Source organism: Colletotrichum aenigma (genome assembly GCF_013390185.1).
Source record: "Colletotrichum aenigma strain Cg56 chromosome Unknown KSG_Cg56_contig02, whole genome shotgun sequence".
Classification (NCBI taxonomy): Eukaryota; Fungi; Ascomycota; class Sordariomycetes; order Glomerellales; family Glomerellaceae; genus Colletotrichum; species Colletotrichum aenigma.
The window spans coordinates 5,524,861-5,541,912 of NW_023500908.1; the positions used below are offsets into that span (position 1 = coordinate 5,524,861).

At 53.8% G+C, this 17,052-nt stretch overlaps 1 protein-coding gene across 1 annotated transcript; it reads right to left on the bottom strand.

Moving 5' to 3' along the window:
- Window positions 1-3,427: 3,427 nt before the first annotated feature.
- CGCA056_v003513 (uncharacterized protein) lies at window positions 3,428-5,517 on the bottom strand (the record flags this gene model as incomplete). The annotated part of the gene is made up of 2 exons (XM_037318770.1): window positions 3,428-5,155; window positions 5,218-5,517. The coding sequence occupies 2 exons, from the start codon at window positions 5,515-5,517 to the stop codon at window positions 3,428-3,430; spliced, it is 2,028 nt and encodes a 675-aa protein (XP_037183569.1).
- Window positions 5,518-17,052: the final 11,535 nt, after the last annotated feature.

Below are 17,052 nucleotides of genomic sequence, written 5' to 3' on the forward strand. Positions count from 1 at the left end.
TGGATATACGCAATGGTGGTTGGGCAGGAACCCAAACCAGGACCCGGCCGTGGATGCCCCAATCTTTCCGTTCCACACGGACGCGAAGGCCAGCCACTTCAACTCAAGTCTTCTGGAAAACTGGGAGAACTATGGCTACACCTATGACGATTTTGTTGGGGTGCCTGGGTCCAACACGCCCGTATCATCATCCGACCTGACGAAGGCCTTGTCCAAGAAATACAGCGCACTTAGGACCATGATCAGAAACGTCTCTGGGCAGAACATTGACGGTCTGAACAATGATTTCATCATCAACATCTTCTACAACCGCTTCGCTCTGGGCGGCCGCAGCTATGATATCCACTTCTTCGTCGGCGGGGCTGATGACATCCCGTCGTCACCTAGAGACTATCTCTCAAGCCTCCACTACGTGGGAAGTATTCACACGTTCTCCAAGAACTGGAGCGAGAGCGGCGTCACATGTGAGAACTGCAAGACCCAGGAAAGTAGCCATCGGTTGTCAAAGGCGCAGGTGCCCGTTACCCTACAGCTGTTGCAGCGTGCCGTGAATGAAGAACCCAAATGGAACGGCATTAACCACCTCGGAGAAGATCACATTGTCGAATACTTGAAGGATAATCTGCACTGGAGAATTGTCTCTGTGAGTTGACAATCACCTTACCTTACCCCTGACCTCACAGTTCTTTTTGGCTGAGCAGGGGATCTGTGACCGAGGAATCACGCGGCTGACAAAAGGCTTTCAATATTCAGGTGCCTGGAGAGTTGATTCCTGCGGAGAAATTCCCCGATCTCAAGATCTTCTTCTTGAAGGGCGACGCCGACCATCCCCAGGATCCCGAAAAGCCTTCAGTTTACTCCAACTACAAGGAGAGGTGGGAGGTTACCCAACACAAGGTTGGCGGAGCACGACCCCAGCAAGCCTAAGTTTGGACAAGAGAGCTCCCTGGACGAGAGTGTCTCTTGAAAAAGATGTTCTATTAGATGAGTTGCTGGCGGCGTCTCATCGACCACATATTGTTTTACCACTTAGGATCAATACGAGCTTTTGCTCTTCTCCCAACTGACCTTAAACCTCAATGATGACTTGATCAAAAGTGCCCGTTTTTGCACCAGTAAGCTTAAAGATAGCATCTTAAGAACATTCAACAGCTTTCACAAACACTCGGGTAGATTACACGGGCTACTTTGTGCCAGATATTTGCACGTTTTTAGTCCTCGTCGCCAACCCCATCTCCATCCGCCCCATAGCAACCCTGTCCTCGCCAACCCTAACATCCACGACCTAAGTGGGGTTGACATCGTCAGCTTCACATCCACCTTCGCCCGCCCGCCAGACATGAACAACAACAACTATCAATCCTCGATAGTCTAGTGGTGAGGATATCGGCTTGTTATTTCGGAGGATTCGCCGGGGTGCAGGGCGTGACGAGACAGTGGGAATAGCTTTATCACGCGAGACTTGGTTTAACGGGGCATATTATTACAAAGCCCGCTAGAGCGATAGTACACGGGCTACGGATACTAGGTAACAGTATCTATCACTCAGCTAGTAGTAGTAGTGTGGTTTACTAGTACTTAGTCAGCTGCGATTCCTTGAGAATTCAGCTATTAAATCGTAAAACACCGTATTTGGGGGGGTAGGTCTGGGTTAGATTCCGCGTTTGAGGCTAGTCTTTTCGAGATGTTCAATTCCCCGTCGAGGAGTTTTTTTTGCTCCACATCCATCTTGCTTGTCTTGACTCTTAATCCGAATGTTGAATATTGAACTCTACTGTTGCTGGTAGATTCTTCTGCCTCATTTCGCAGTGTCAAGACCTCGAAAAACCAGTGATGGCGTTACAAAACATCTTCATCTAGAGACCACAGATAAAACAGAAAGCGACCCACCGTGCACTGCTACCCTCACGCCACCTCTGTCAACCGCTGCCAACGCACTTAGCACCGGCAAGCCACAACTAAATCGACCGTCAGACTTTCTTCCATCTGTCATCCATGGCCTGGAAAACTCGATGACGACAGGCTGGAAGCGCGTGACGGCCTAAACCACCCCTTGGAGTTTTCGGCCGGCGCTGTAGCCGAAAGGAAACCCCGGAGCCGGAGGGCCCACATCACAAAGACCGGATCCGAGAACCGGCGGTCAGCTTCCATGTTACGGTGAGGACGCAGACACCGGAGCCAATGCCTCTTAGGCTAGGTGCCCCTACGCGAGTCAGGCAGTGGCATCGCTCGAACTTGGACCCAGCCAGAGAAGCCAGACGGAGCCCAAAAGAATCACGTTAGAAGGCCCAAGTCAGTCATGACGTCCAGGGGACTGAAGTGCCGGGGACAAAACCTGATGAAAGCGAAACCAGTATTTGGCAGACCTGTTCACCAGCATCAGGGTAGCCAAGGCATGATGGAGGGTGGAGGTCTTTCGAAATTCCCCTGCCGTATGCTCTGAGTGGTGGGCAGAATATCTAATTGACAGAATCTGGCGCGAGTAGCGACGCGGAATACGCATATGCATCACAGCACAAATCTCGACCGGGGTCATGTATGAAGTGCAAAGGTGCTGAGCACCTGATTCGGCTTTTAGCTCGTGCTATACACCTAAGGACGATCCAAGTCCTGCCATCCATCCACGCAGTTCCGCACTGGAGCGTCTACCCAACCACCCACCAATATCCAATGTATATACAGAAGACAACGCCGCAGGGCATCCCAAGCCCTGGTCACCAAGATTGGAAAATCACATGTGCCCAGAAATCAAATTCCCCAACACCTTGCAGAAGAAATCACACTCGTAGAAACAGCCTCCTTGCGGAGGTACAACGCCTGTACCGTCTGCAACGGGAGCGACATCCCCGATCAGCCGCTCACGTGCCCTTTTGAATCCGTGGACGCTTGGGTCCGAAAACGTGGCCGTATATATACAGCAGTTTTGAAGCCCCGGTTGCACCACCGGGAGCGACTGGCTCGTTGGAGGCGTGGAATGCTGTCACCGCATAACACTGAGCCATGTGAAACGTATCCCCACCGACTGTCGAGCGACAAATGATGATAGATGATGAGATAAGACTGGCGAAAAGAAACGAGATAACCGAGAGACAAGATGTAACAAGTGGGTGGGCTGAGCAATGTTGCCAAGGGTGCTTCCACCCGGCCAGCATTCCAGACAGCCGTAATTGATCATGATGTCATTGAGCGATCATCGGTCGTAATAGAAACTGTCTTTTTTTCGTGTTTTCTTTTTCTTGCTCGACCTAGCAGGCCGCGTGGTGGAGGGCGATGTTGGGCAGGTGCGCGTCATGCAGAATGGGACCCGATCAGCCCAATCACTGCCTGAAGGAAGCCCAACGCCCAGACCAGCCACAATGGGGGAAGAATGTGACACGAAACGGAAAAAAATAATGAAGAGAATCAGATCGGAGCGATTCAAGACTTCTTAGTAGACCGCATAACTGTCGAAGCCCTCGGCAAGCGGGTCTTGGTATGTAGTGGGTGTAACCGTGTTTGAGGACGAGATGGAGAATGCCGTCTCGTGCGACATGCCGTTCATCGGCGAGTTTGAGGTAAATGGCGAGAACGCAAATGCCTCAGAGGCAGATGAGAGCGGCATGTTGGAGACGGCCAGAAAGGAGGCTTGGGTATCGATGGCCAACTCGGGCATCGGGTACGACGCCTGGAAGTTCATGTCGTAGGCCATGTTCTCGCCCATGTGGCCCAGGGAAAAGTCCATCATGGAGGGGTCAAACTGCACAGCCTCTTCCTCGTCCTCCTCCTGGGCCTCAGCCTCGGCGGCATCGGCATCGTCGGCGGTGACAAAGACTTCCTCCATCCAGAGCTTGAGCTCGTTCATCGGAGGCCAATCACCACCGCCCTTGCCGCCGCGCTTCTCGTCGTCGTCGCCCCGCTTGTTCTTGCCACGTGGGGTCTTGGGCTTGAAGTGGGTGCGACGCAGGTGGGCAGCAGCATTGTAGTAGGCACCGTAATGCTTTCCAGCGACACACTGCTTACATTTAGACAGCGGATTGATTGCCTCCACGTTTGACTTGAGACCGGCTTTGGCCGGGTCGCGGCAGATGAACTTCTTGATGGTGCCCTCGTGCTTGGCGTTAATGTGCCTGCGCAACTCGTGGTCGCCGCGGAAGCCGTCGGGGTGGTCATTGCATTGGTCGCAGTAGACCTTGGGGTGCTTGGGACGGGTGTACGTGCCCTTGGTCACCGCAACCTTGCCCTCCTTCTTGGTAGCGGACTGGGACGGCTTGGTGGCATCGGCAGGCTTGGGCGCCAGCGCGGTGCGGGTGGCGTTCTGGATCTGCTGCTGGAACACATCTTTTGCGCGGCGCTCCTGAGTTGACTTTGTAGAAGCGGTGCTGTTGGCGGAGATGGAGCGTTCCATCAGAGACGAGCCCTGAGACAAGAATTGTTCGTCCATGGGCGACTGCTGAGCGTACTGCTGCTGAGAGAGGCTAGCGCCGACGTAAGCGAGAAAGCTCTCGGACTTGACGTTCGGGGACGTGCCGAGGGGGGCAGAGGTGTAAAGATCCTGTGGCACAAAGTCGAGTTGCGACTGAGTCGAGTTGATACGAGCCATCTCAAATGCACCGTTGAGGGACTGGCTCTCGAATTGATGGTCGAAGGAGCTGTTTTCCCTCGTCAAAGGGGTGGTCTCCGGGGCGGATGTGCCGGAGCTCATCGACGGGCAGACCGAAGCGACCAAGCTGGCCTGAGAGTTGCGACCACCAGCCGTCAAGAAAGCCTGCGGTTGTGGGGGGATCATGGCCGGCGAGGGGAGGCTCTCGTCTTGTGTTGCGAGGTAGTCGGCAATGTTCATGCCGACGCCGGGATCAGCGTAGGGCATGTTCTCCTCGACCCTCGGGAGATTTGACTGGCGACGATTTGAGGGCGTGCGCTGCAACGAGGGCTGGGTCGCTTGGAACAGGACATGAGGATCGTCTCTGGACTGGGTGAAGCGATCCATCATGGTGTTGGGGGTATTTGATGTCTGCAACGGAGCGATGGAGCCCTTTGCGACGAAGGGAATTGACTTTTCCGAGCGGTTGGAAGTGCTTCTCGCCATGCCCGTCATGGGGACTGCGCGAGGGAGCTGCTGCGACATGACCCTCGCACGCTTGACTGGTTGTGGTGAGTCCATGTCACTGCTGCGTTCCTGGAAGCATGTTAGTACGGACGGCATGAAAAGTATAGCATCGAGCGGTAGTGGTGCTTTACCATCATTCTTGTGGCTGCGTGGGAGGAGTAGCCCATGTTGGACTTACTCCTCGGCATTGTTGATCTTCTGACTGCGGGCATGCCATTGTGGAATTGTGGTTGTTGTTGTTGTTGTTGCTGGTGCTGCTGGGCGATGGCGGGTTCTACGTAGTAGTCACCTTGGGGCGGGAGCAGGTTCAGAGGATTTGTCTGAGGTGCTTGCACGGGGCCATTGTGGAGTAGGTTTTGGAGGCTTTCCAGCTCTTGCTGCTTCTGTAGCACCTGACGTTGAAGCTCTTGATAATTGAAATTTTGATTCATGTTGCTGTAGCGTCTATGGGAGGACGTCGGCGAGATGACGGAAGACGGCGGAGGATGACAGAGCTGGGGTGGGTTGCCGGGATTCGGAGTGAAGCGTGTCGGGCCTCACTGGAGCTTGGAGTGAGAAACGGTTCGAGTCAGGACTGTTGCTGGCGGTAGAGTAGTGGTGGACGTGATGTGTGATACGAGATATTGCTGCAGCCTCGTTCTGTCGATGGCACATCCAAGGGCCCCCGAGTGACGATGGTGGAGGTAAGGCGGGGTGGGATATTGTCTTGGACAACAAACGGAATTGTGTTTGTCGGTTGTGTCGAAGCAATATCGTCGTGACTCTGGTTGGGGTCTCGAGGATTGTACTCTGGTGAGAGGGCGTTTTGTTGGAGGCGATGGACAAGGGATCTGTGGCTTCGAATAGGAAGACAATCGCAAGAGGTTTGGGGAGGGTGAACTGGCGAGACCAGTGGTTTAAAGAAAAGGACAGGATGAGCCGCGCAAAGAGCGTCCAGTCACAGAAGTGAGGCTTTGGCGTTGTCTCCACCGCAGAGAGCTGGTAATGTCGGTGGAACAGGCAAGACAGTGGTGGACAGGGACACTGAATACGCTAGAGGTGTGCAGGGGTGGGTGGGGTGGGAAGAGGTGGTCGTCGTGATGGTGTGGTGTGTGGGAGAAGGTGTGGTGTGGGAGGGGGATGGGGATGGAGTAGAGGGGAGTGTGTTGCGATGACGATGATGATGTGGTGGTGTGCGGGAAATGGGTGAGAGACAACGACACGCTGCAAAGGAGGGTGTGATTGAGAGATGGGTGTGTGTGTGTGTGTGCGGTGTGCTGCTGTTGGGCAGCTGGCAGATGGCTGATGGCGGGCGGCGAGGGTCAAGAGGGTGGTGGTGGTGATGAGCTGGCGGACGTGGAGCAGGCAGGCAGGCGCTGGTGGTGGTTCTGCTGTTCTTGCTGCTGCTTGTCGAAGTGGCAGGTGCTCTTTCCCTGCTGCAACGATGGAAGGTACTGATACTGATATCGCTGGGTGTTCTTGCTCCTGCTGGGTGCTGGGGGAAACAGCGATTGGAGGTGCTCTTTCCTGACCGGCAAAGGTGCGGTGAGAAGAATTTGGGGGGTGTGGGACCAGTGACGGCGCCTGGCAAGGACGAGGGAAGGAACTCTCGAGATGCAGTGGCAGTTGCGGCAGAGCAGACAGCAGCTGCCACCGCTGCGATACGGCGTACCTACCTTGAGTCTTGAGTCTTGGGTGCTCGTGGGAATCCGGCAGTGGCGGGCAGTGGCGGGCACTGGACGCAACAGCAACAGTGGCTGCTGCAAAGGCAGGAGCGACACCGAACCGACTGCTCAATGGGTGGAAAAGAACGAATCGAAGCGAGGAAAGAAGGTTAAAGTGGATGCAGCCCGCCCGATGTGGCCCCGCTGCAGTCGCCGATGCCAATCAAATCACTCAGACAGGCCCTTCCCGAGCCAATCAGAAGCGCTTGATCGCTGAGATAAAAACAGAGATTGGGTATCCGTAGGCAAGGCAGGAACGTACCTTTTCCGACACGCCGCACCGCGTTCGCTGGACAAGTCCGCCGCTGGGATGGGCCCGCCAGTCTTCAGTCCACGCCAGCGTCACACATACGGCGTTTCTAGTTTCTAGTTGCCGCCCAGGCCAACTCCAGTCCACTCACAACGCATGGCTTCAGTCTCCTCTCATTCTCTCCCTCTTGCTATCTCGACTTCGGCTTCGGTGACGGCGACGACTGCGTTGTATTTTTGGGCCACTGCATTGCCTGCTACTGGACGGACGCAATGGTCACTGACCCAATGGCCAAACAGGGGGTGGGTACGTCCTGAAGCTCCAATCACTGCAAAGTTGGATCCTGAAGTGGTGTGTGAGGTGAGGTGGGTGGGCAATGCTCAGTGGGCACCGAACACGTCGTCTAGCGCGTGCCAGACAAGGGTGGCGGTCCTAACGAGTCCTAGGTTTCTCAAGTTCACTTCCCTACGGATACGCATACCATGGACCATGGCCAACCTCCATTGCCCGGCTGCTGCTGGAGCTTTGGTGCTGGTGCTGGCTGGTCATGCTGCCGCCGTTCACCTGTTGGCATGGTGGTGGTAGTGCTCTGCCGAGAGAGCTGTCTCCTCCCCTCCTCCCATGGCACTCGGACTCTCTTCAACACTCGTCAGATATTGGCATCTCAGGCACCTTGCTCTTAGTCGACATTAGCTGGGCTGTCACTGTCACTCTGCCGGGCTCTAGCCTGGCCTTTCTCGCCCAAGCCATGCCAAACGCAGACAGGTGCTTCCCACGATGATTTCCCTCTTGGGCGTCTTGGGCTGATCACCTAGCAAAATATCCTGACCTCATCTCAGCTCCCCGCCAAAGACGACAGCAAACACGAACCAGGGCCAAAATGACTGACAGACGGAACGGACTCCTCGGGAACGCCTGCTGCCCATCATCTCCCAGGGACCCAAGCAGACCCAGCCCAGGCCCAGGCCAATGTCAATCCAACGAACACTCTCTCACTTGTTTCCAAGTCCCCCACATGGGCACCGCAAAAGAAGCCGTCCAAATAATGGGCCGACATCGTGATCGACCCGAACTTTCACACGCGGGCCCACACGCCCAGCGGATCCCCCTGCCGAACAACACTTCCACGGCACTCCTCGCAGCACCTGGCTCTTCGCATGCACAGCGTCAACAAGTCAAGGTCCAGAGGCAGATCGCGATGCGATTGATGAGATGCCCCGTCCGTCCCCTCATCGCCATCCACCACCTTCGTTTTCTTCCCATCTTTGGGGGGAACTCACCGGTGTTTGGACACATCTGAATGACTCTGCCACTCAATGCTGCCTCGCCGAGAGATTGCGCGTGCGTTGCTCGAACTTGTCCCAGAACGGTGTCCATCGCGCAATTGTGCGCAATGCACAATCCAGCATGTCAGTGCTCTCTAGCACATTTCACCGCACGTCTGTGTGTCCTCTTTGACCTTTAGGACAGGACGGCGGCATCAACGCATAATACACAGCCCGAACAGCAGCAACAACAACAGACCAGACCACCACGATCAAACCAAACCACACCGGCCAAACCGTCATCGTTATCATCACCAGATGCACTAAAATAAAAGAGGGGTGCGGTAGGGCCGTTGCCCAACATGACTCGTCCTGACACCGTCGACCGTTAGGTTTGCGGTTACGCGCTACTGACAGCACCAGCCGAAAGCAAAGAGCGGGAGGGAAAGACACCTTCAACCAAAAAAAACGTTGTTCCTGGCTGCTCCCGCCCGCTCAACCGGGCTCACTAACACTCAGCCACCACATGGACGCCGCCGTCGAGATATCGTCGACGACGGCTCCGACTCTTCCAACATGGCAACTCTATTTCGTCTCGACTTCTGTAACCCGGCATCCCCTCTTTCAACCTCACGCCGCGCAACGCTCCTCGTCCTTAATTGCTTCTTTTAATGACCGCACACACCACTACAACTACAACCACTGCAAGGGGAAAAAAACACCATAGCTTCGAGTTCATGCGGAGCTTCCCTAGCTTCTTCCTAGTAGCCCACGAGCTCTCATCATCAAAAATCAGTCGATAAAAGGAGGTCAAAGAGCCGTTCCAATTGGCTTTTTCGGCAATAGCAAGCTGCACACCCTTCAGACATCTCATCGGGACCATGGATGATGGGTTGAGTTTGTTATTGCTCAGATGAGTGCGATAATCATTCCGTCGTGACGATGTTCTTTCTCTACATTCCCTGCATCGTGTACGATAGCATCGGAAAATCCCCCGAAATGTCGAGAAAACGAAGGGACCGTGCCAGATTGGTTCAAACATTCAAGCAAACGGCGCACACACCACCAGCTGGTGAGCTGCAGAGAAAAACAAAGTCACGCACAAGTCCGACGAGTCACAATAACCCCAAAACAAATTGTTACCATGAATTCCAGAAATAATCCCCGACACGAATTGCGTAAGGGGTCCAAGGGACTGTGTGTGGCCTGCCGTGCCGCTCTCGCGACCTGACCAACATCCGGGATAGCTAATCTGACTGATCTTCAAGTCTGGGCCGGGGACGGGGAAATCGGAAAGGGAGCCCGTCGCACGCAGAACACGCGGGATACACAGAGACAGCCCAAAACCAAACATTGGGAGCGAGTCGCAGGAGGAAAAAGCAATGTCTCACAGAAATGACGGCAGCGAGTCGCCAGGATGAGATGGGCAGCACCAGACCAGACCAGTTGGGTTGGGGGTTTTGCGGCGGTGCTGCGCCCAGGAAATAAGAAACAATAAACCTCACAACCTCAGAGACCATTCCGTCATAATGGTCGATATCAGGAACATCTGGGCAGCGATCCCCATCCCAAGGCCCAGTTCATTAACTCAATTCTGTCAGCCAAATCACGCAGAAAGACAGGCCGCCTTGGCAGCCCGAAATATGCAGCCTCCCATGCCGTCGGCACGCCTCTTCGTCCTGCAGCACGGACACTTTGGCGATTCTGTCTGCGTCTGTGTCTGTGTCTCTGGGCTGCCATCCCACGCTGCCAGCATCTTGCGACAGCGATACCTCAGATATCCATTTCCATTACATGATGTTCAGGCACGGCGGTCTGTTCGCAAACACCCCTCGCCAGGGAGCGCCGTATCTGTGTGTCTCTTGAGACCACCACCACCACCACGCCAACGACCCATCAGGACGGCACACCAACACCGCGCGTGGCTTCCTGATGCTTTACCAAGACGGGCAATGATGGGCTGGCTGACCGCGCATGTGCTCTGTTCTGTATCACCTCAGCGTGGGCAATCGATTCGGCAAAAAAGGACCTCACTTGTGCAGAGGAATCGCGAGGGAAAGGGAAGAGGGAAAAAACGCCTAACAAGCCATGCGGCGTACCTGGCGTCCGGCGGCCGGCGACCGGATCTATGATTGACGCGATGCATGCGCCAGGAAACCACAAAACACCATGCCCCCATCACCACTACCGCCATTCGACCCCAGCTAGCAGCATCTCCTGCCTGCTGCATCTCATTCCCACCCCAAAGATCCATCATCCCATTGGCAACACATCCTCCAATCCCTTGGGTTAGCCTCGTTTTGTCGTGCTGGGCTGCGGGACGGACTGGGACTGAATCACAGTGATCCAGTCGCAGTCAGTCACAGCCGTGACAGCCTACAGGCCCGGCAGGATCCCCCACATCTACAATTCCATCCATCGCCATCAGCGCATCTGCGCGCCGGCCGCCAGCTGCTGCATGCCAATCCCACCTGGCGTGCTGTCCAGTCATCGTCTTCCTTGGAGAGAAGCAGGCTAGGTATCCCATGTTTTCCCGCAAAGCTTCCCCCAACTTTTATTTCGCAACTTCCAACTCCACTGTCAACCCTCCCTGGCCCTCCGCCAATCACGTTCCTTCTGCTGCTCCAAAAGGGGAATGGCTTCGCAGGGCGAACCTCGATTGGCCACGGCTCGCTCCCGCAAAAAGTGAGGCTGCCGCCCCGCTCCCGCCGAACGATTGGCTCCCCGCCGCTCCAGCGCAGAAGTGGCCGCCGGGGATCACGCCTGCTGCGGCGCAGCTGGCCTGCGCGGTCCCGTCTCGTCTCGTTTCGGTTCGTCCTCGTGGTATCTTGGTACCGTCCATCATCTCCATCATCTATCTGTTTGTCTCCAGCGTATCTCTATCTCTCTGTGACTACTCTGTCTGTCGCCTCCCTGGTCACATCAACGCCTCCAAGGAACGAGAGCTATGCGCTTTGTAAATGCGTATCCATTTCTCTGCCAACTTCTTGGAATTTGGGACTTCCCAAACTACACTAATGCCGTTCTTCTTCACCTCAAGTGACCTCCAACACCGACTCGCGCAAGGAGGGTCCCATCAGACAGACGGTCAGCACTTTCTCTTTCTTCCCTTTACCAAGAAGCCAGGTGGTGTGTGTGTACGTACACTATCCCATACCAAAGAACAGGATGATCGACACAGGCGAGGGAATCAAGCCGCAGCGTTGAAGGGATCATCCCTCACATCTTACAGACCGCCGGAGGACCTTCTATCAAGTACAACGAGGTTGGTCACCATCCAACCAACCAACCGCCAAAAAAAAGACCCCATTCCATCCCACCACACAAGAGGAAAATCCATGCATCGTTTGCGACAATCTCCCGTCATCAGACGGGTGCCAGCATGTTTGGGCGTCGTCTATCCTTTCTCGTCTGCCGTTGCCGTGGCCGTATCCCCCAACCCACCTACCTTCATTGTAAATGGAACGTACCTCGAAAAGTGTCTTTTTTGTCGTGCTCACATTTCCCAGTCAGATTCGTGAGAACCGAAAAAATAACACGCCCATCAATTGCAGATCATCTCCAACTCCAATCCTACCGAAGCAAACCTAAACCTTTTTTTCCCTCCTCCCTCAAAACGGCCCCTCCGAGGAAAATCCTCCTCGCCGAACTCGTGCACGCACCGTAGCATAGGTTCCCACGCACGACTCGCGCAACCAAGCGGCTCTGCTCGCTGCGAAATCACAGAGTCGCAATATGTCATCAATCCCACCTACACAGACCGCAGTTACATTTGGCAACGCTGTCTAGTGCTTTCATTACCACCCTAGAATATCGATTTTCTGTCGGTCTAGACCTTTCGATCGTCCTCTGCTTTTTTGCCCACCGACCGTGCTTCCCCAGGTCGTTCCCACCCCATTAAGCCGCAAGCTTGGCAAGAATAATGTCACCGTCGCCGTGACTGTCACCATGCCACTTGGAAGAAAACACAGTGACGATCAAATTCCTGTGCTCTACGCGACCGCAACCCCGCGGCTCTTACCGCCCACCACACCCCTCCCTCTCTTCCCCCGAAAAAAAGATGCCGTCAATCAAGGAATTCCCCTGACCGCCCGCGGCACGTAAAAGCCAAAATGGACGTGGGCCGCAATGCAACACCAACGGAACTCAATCCGAAAATCGAACCTCACCTCACCGCACTTCACCTCCAGTTGGAGTGCAAGCACGCCTGTTTATCGCTCATCTCATCTTTGCGCCAAGACATAAAACGCCCGGCGAGCCTTTTTCTTTTGTGTGTCCATCGTTCAACAGGTGCACGATCCCATCTTTTTATCTCCGTAAAGCATATCACCCTAAAAATAACCTTTTCCCCCCTCCGCTCCAGTCTGATATGCATAATTGTAAAGAGAGAGAATGGTTTGGGTGCGTGTCTGATCTCCAATCGGGAGACAGGCAAAGATCAAGAAGAAATCGGGAAACACCAGACGGGTGTGGGCTGCTCGGCTACAGATCCAGACGGGCCAAACGGCTACTGGGTATCTAGCATCGCCTATCTTTACTTTCTCGTGACTTTGCCGGCCGGTGACATGACACTCTCTTGCTCTCCATCTCATCCCATCCCATCACATCGGTAGCGTCCCGCAAAAACCCAAAACAAGATGCCCGTCTATGGTAAAAAAGTGGACGACGACACGCGGACGATGGGCAGATGAGCCTCCAACCTATCCAGATCATGACGCCTTTGAAAAGGAGATGTTGCTACGCTATGATCCTCCTCCCCTCTTTTCTCCAACAACATCACCATAACATATACCCCGCTGCAGAACCCTCAGACCGCGTTTTCGCATGTCATGTCATCCCAATACAGCGACGCCGCATGAATTAAACGGCGCTGCCGTCCCGCCGCGAGGGCGTTTTGGGTTTTTGCTGCCCGGGGAGAAAGATCATGCCCTGCTTTTTTTACACCGATTCTTGAGTTGTTTCCCCTCCCTTATTTGGGTATGGAATGTGAAGTTGGAGTGTGTGTGGTGCAAGACACGCGGACGGCTTGCGAATGAAGACGGCCTGAGAGTTGAAGTGAAGTCGCGGTGGTGGGTGGTGGTCTACAGGCCCCGCTCCGAGCCGCATCTGCAGGGTGCATGCTGCAGCGGCGCAGCGCCGGAGGCCGAGTTTCTTCCATTCGCTTGTAGTGTGTTGTGCCAGTTCTATGAGAGCGTATGATTTCGTGGACGCACGATTGTGCGTGTTTGACTATCTGGCCATTCGTGATTTGAGAGTACCGTGCCGCGTCTTGTTGTTTTGTTTGTGGCTGCGAGCTGCGAGCTGCGGGTTGCACACCATCCTCAGACAACACGGCATGAGGTAGGCAACTCATGCAGGACGTTTTCGAGCGGGAGGCAGGTTGCCTACCTACCGAAGAGGCCTGCTGGGTTGCCCCGTCTGATGAGGCGTCCGAGACCCCGCGAGGCAGGCTGCGGTCAGCATTTTGGGACGAGGGGCCAATGGGATGGCGGGCTTGGCTTTTTGGGGGCGCGCGGATGCGCTCTTTGGAGATGCGGGATTGTGCAGCGGGGTAGGCAGATAGGTAGGTATGTCTGGGTGGGCTTGAGGTTGGATGATGGATGTCGCATTGGATGCAGAGCATCATGGGGGCGATGGGCGGCGGGCTATGTTGTCGTGGTTCGCAATGTCCGCACAGATTCCGATTCCGTGTACCCATTTGCACTGCATTGTTAACCCACCCCGACGCCGTGGCAGGCTTCAAGAAAAGCGGTACCGTGAAATGTGTGTCGAAAAGACGGCCCAGCAACTCCCACATCGTGAAGCATGGTTGATGAAACAAGGCAGAATCAGACAAGCTGGCTCGTGTGCTGTCAACCGCTAAGCAGCTGACTAGATTTGAATGCGCCGTTGCGCGCTCATGAGTACGGATCTGTGATCCGAGCTAAGGCGTATGTGACGTCGGAGTTGAGGATGAGTGTGCTCTCTGCGACAGCAATTGCAGGCAGAAGCGTAATATGTCGTGGTTCGCAAGTTATCGTGAGGCAGACATTCAATGAAGCATCCAATTGGGTTGTGATTTTCGGGTCGCATCAGTTACAGCGACAAGTCGAATGCCACTTCTTGGGCCAGGGAACCTTTTGCTAGAAACCCTCTCGTCCTCAAAAAAATAGCCAAGGTGACTTGACTTCATGGGCAAGGCCGGAGTCCGGTCCAAAGGCTATCGAGCATCCATGTTGCGGTTATTGATGGATCGTTGTTTTGTACAGATCTTGTGCTGGATGCGTTGTGAAATCCCGCCGCTGAAGGGGATGAAGCGGCTGAAGTGCTGTGAGGTCCAGACGCCTAATTCTCATGGTCTCTATACCTTCCGGGGATAGACGCATCCCTTTTGTGCGAAGTATCGTGCTTCGTTTGAAATGCGGGTAATCATTGCTTTGTTTCTCACGACCAAAGCTACTTAGAGCAATTAACTCCTGCAAATACACCAAATGGGGAACGTGTCAAGCTGCTGGATAGGGTGCGTTGAGGTCGGAAAGACATCGGGGCTGTCTGCATGGGTTTTTTTTTTTTTTTTTTTTTTTTTTTTTTTTTTTTTTTGCATCGGCTCATTAGCGAGATTGGGAAATGGAGTTAAGAGCTAAGTCCCTATCGTGAGGTATGCTGCGTGCTGACAGCCTTTATTGTTTGCTTCTCGCGCTTTTGCCCATGCACCAGGTTATCCGGCGACTCCCATAGGTCTTGTGAATCAATATCACCTTTCACTGCATAATCTAGCCCACGCCAAGCTCGCGATGAAAGCCGTCCGCCGAGTGTGCCGGCCATTCCGGGCTCGAGCAACATTATAAGCTTCATGTGCTGCAATCTTGACCCAACACTGGATCGCGCAAGCCGTGAGAGACAGCGATTTTCCCCGTAAGCTACTTGTCCCCCGAACCATTGACTCGTCTCTCAACTTACCCTCCTTGACCACAGAAACCATTTGTAATGGGGTGTTGTGTTTCCTCCACGGAGGCAGAGGAGTCCTCTGTTAGTACTACAGAGAATTCATCTACCAGTACAGTCTATTCTTCCACTGATGCAGAGGTTTCTGTCACAGGAACGAACACCTCAGCTGAGGTAGAAGACAAATGTATCGAACAAGAAGAAATTGCCATCGACCACATGCGAAAATGGCTCTCCGTCTGCGACAGCCAACATGGGTGCAATACACCAGACAAGGATACAAATAGCAAATCACATGCCAGGGCACCCTCGTATCTCATCGACACCGAGAAGTACTGCATAGTCTCCGAGAATGCTGAGAAAAGTTATGTTGCGCTCAGCTACCCCTGGAACAAATCATCTATCCAGTTGCTTCAACGAAACCGAGAGGCTCTCCTGAAGCCATACGCATTGCTCACTCGCGAAAGATTGATAAGCACGGTGATTAGAGAAGCTATTAAGATGACGAAACTTCTCAAGCTTAGATATGTGTGGGTGGACCAACTTTGCATCATCCAAGACGAAGAGTCAGCAGAAAAGTATGAGGAGATATCCAGTATGGACCGTATTTATTCCGGTGCGGCAGTCACTTTAGTGGCATCAGAGCGACAGAAACTCTTTGAAGGCATCTTTAGAAACAGCGTGAGCAAAGAGATAGCCACGTCTGTGAGTTCATCCGAGATCGTGCAACCCGGCGTCGGCCGTCGCGAGCTGGATGACAAAGACATACTAAGCCACTACACTTCAATTTCCAAGTCTACATGGGCCAGAAGAGGCTGGACTTACCAGGAGTCGATTCTAAGCAAGCGGGTAATCTTCTTTCACGATGATTTAGTCTTCTGGCAATGCGGATGCGCGGTCTGGGACATGGATCATTTAACGCCAGACGAAGATACCTCGATTGCCGCTGCCAACATGGCCAAACGGACCCTCACAAGACGCTTTTGGACGCCATCGTATCTAGACTTTGGGTTGTATATGGATCTGATTTGCCCATACAACGGACGGGTATTTTCTCATGAAGAGGACGGTCTTTTGGCATGCACAGGCATTCTAAACCAACTTGCTCCGGCTTTTCCGGGCGGGTTTGTGTATGGGCTACCTGTGGCACTCTTGGACTATGCGCTTCTCTGGCAGCCACTGAAAGGTTGCCGTAGAAGAATCAGTTCTTCTAGCAAGAAGCCTTCCCTTCCGTCGTGGGCATGGTGCGGGTGGCAGTGTCTTGTGGATCCATGGAGCTTCCAACCCAGCTTTTGCCTCGATGAAAGCGATACTATCAGAATACCTAAGGCTGGTTCCTGGAAGCTGAAGAATCTCGTCAGGTGGAAGGCTAGCAACATGGCACAAGAACATGTCTCGGTTGACAAGACCTTGCCCCTTCCAGATATACCAGAGAGTGTCTTATTCCTGAAGGAAGCTTCTACATCATCTTACAACAATGGCAACACGGACGATCCTGGCGACGATAATACGACCCAGCGCAGAGTATTTGGAGATAGTATGCCTCTGAGGGATGAGCCAGCCCTCTTATCATGCGATACAGAACTGGCAGTCTTTGCACCTGCAGCAGCCCTAGAAATATTCTTGGTGAAACCCAGAAACATTAGGTGCAGCATGCATGTGTTTTGGGACCCAGCAATGAACGAACGAAGATTGCACCAATCATCAAAGGTTGTTGTTCTTCAGGATCAGAAAGGGGTTTTTGCGGGACTTATTCGCGTCACAGAAAATCTCAACTGTGCACGGTTCGGATGGACCAGCCGATCTTCGAAAGGTATGAAGATT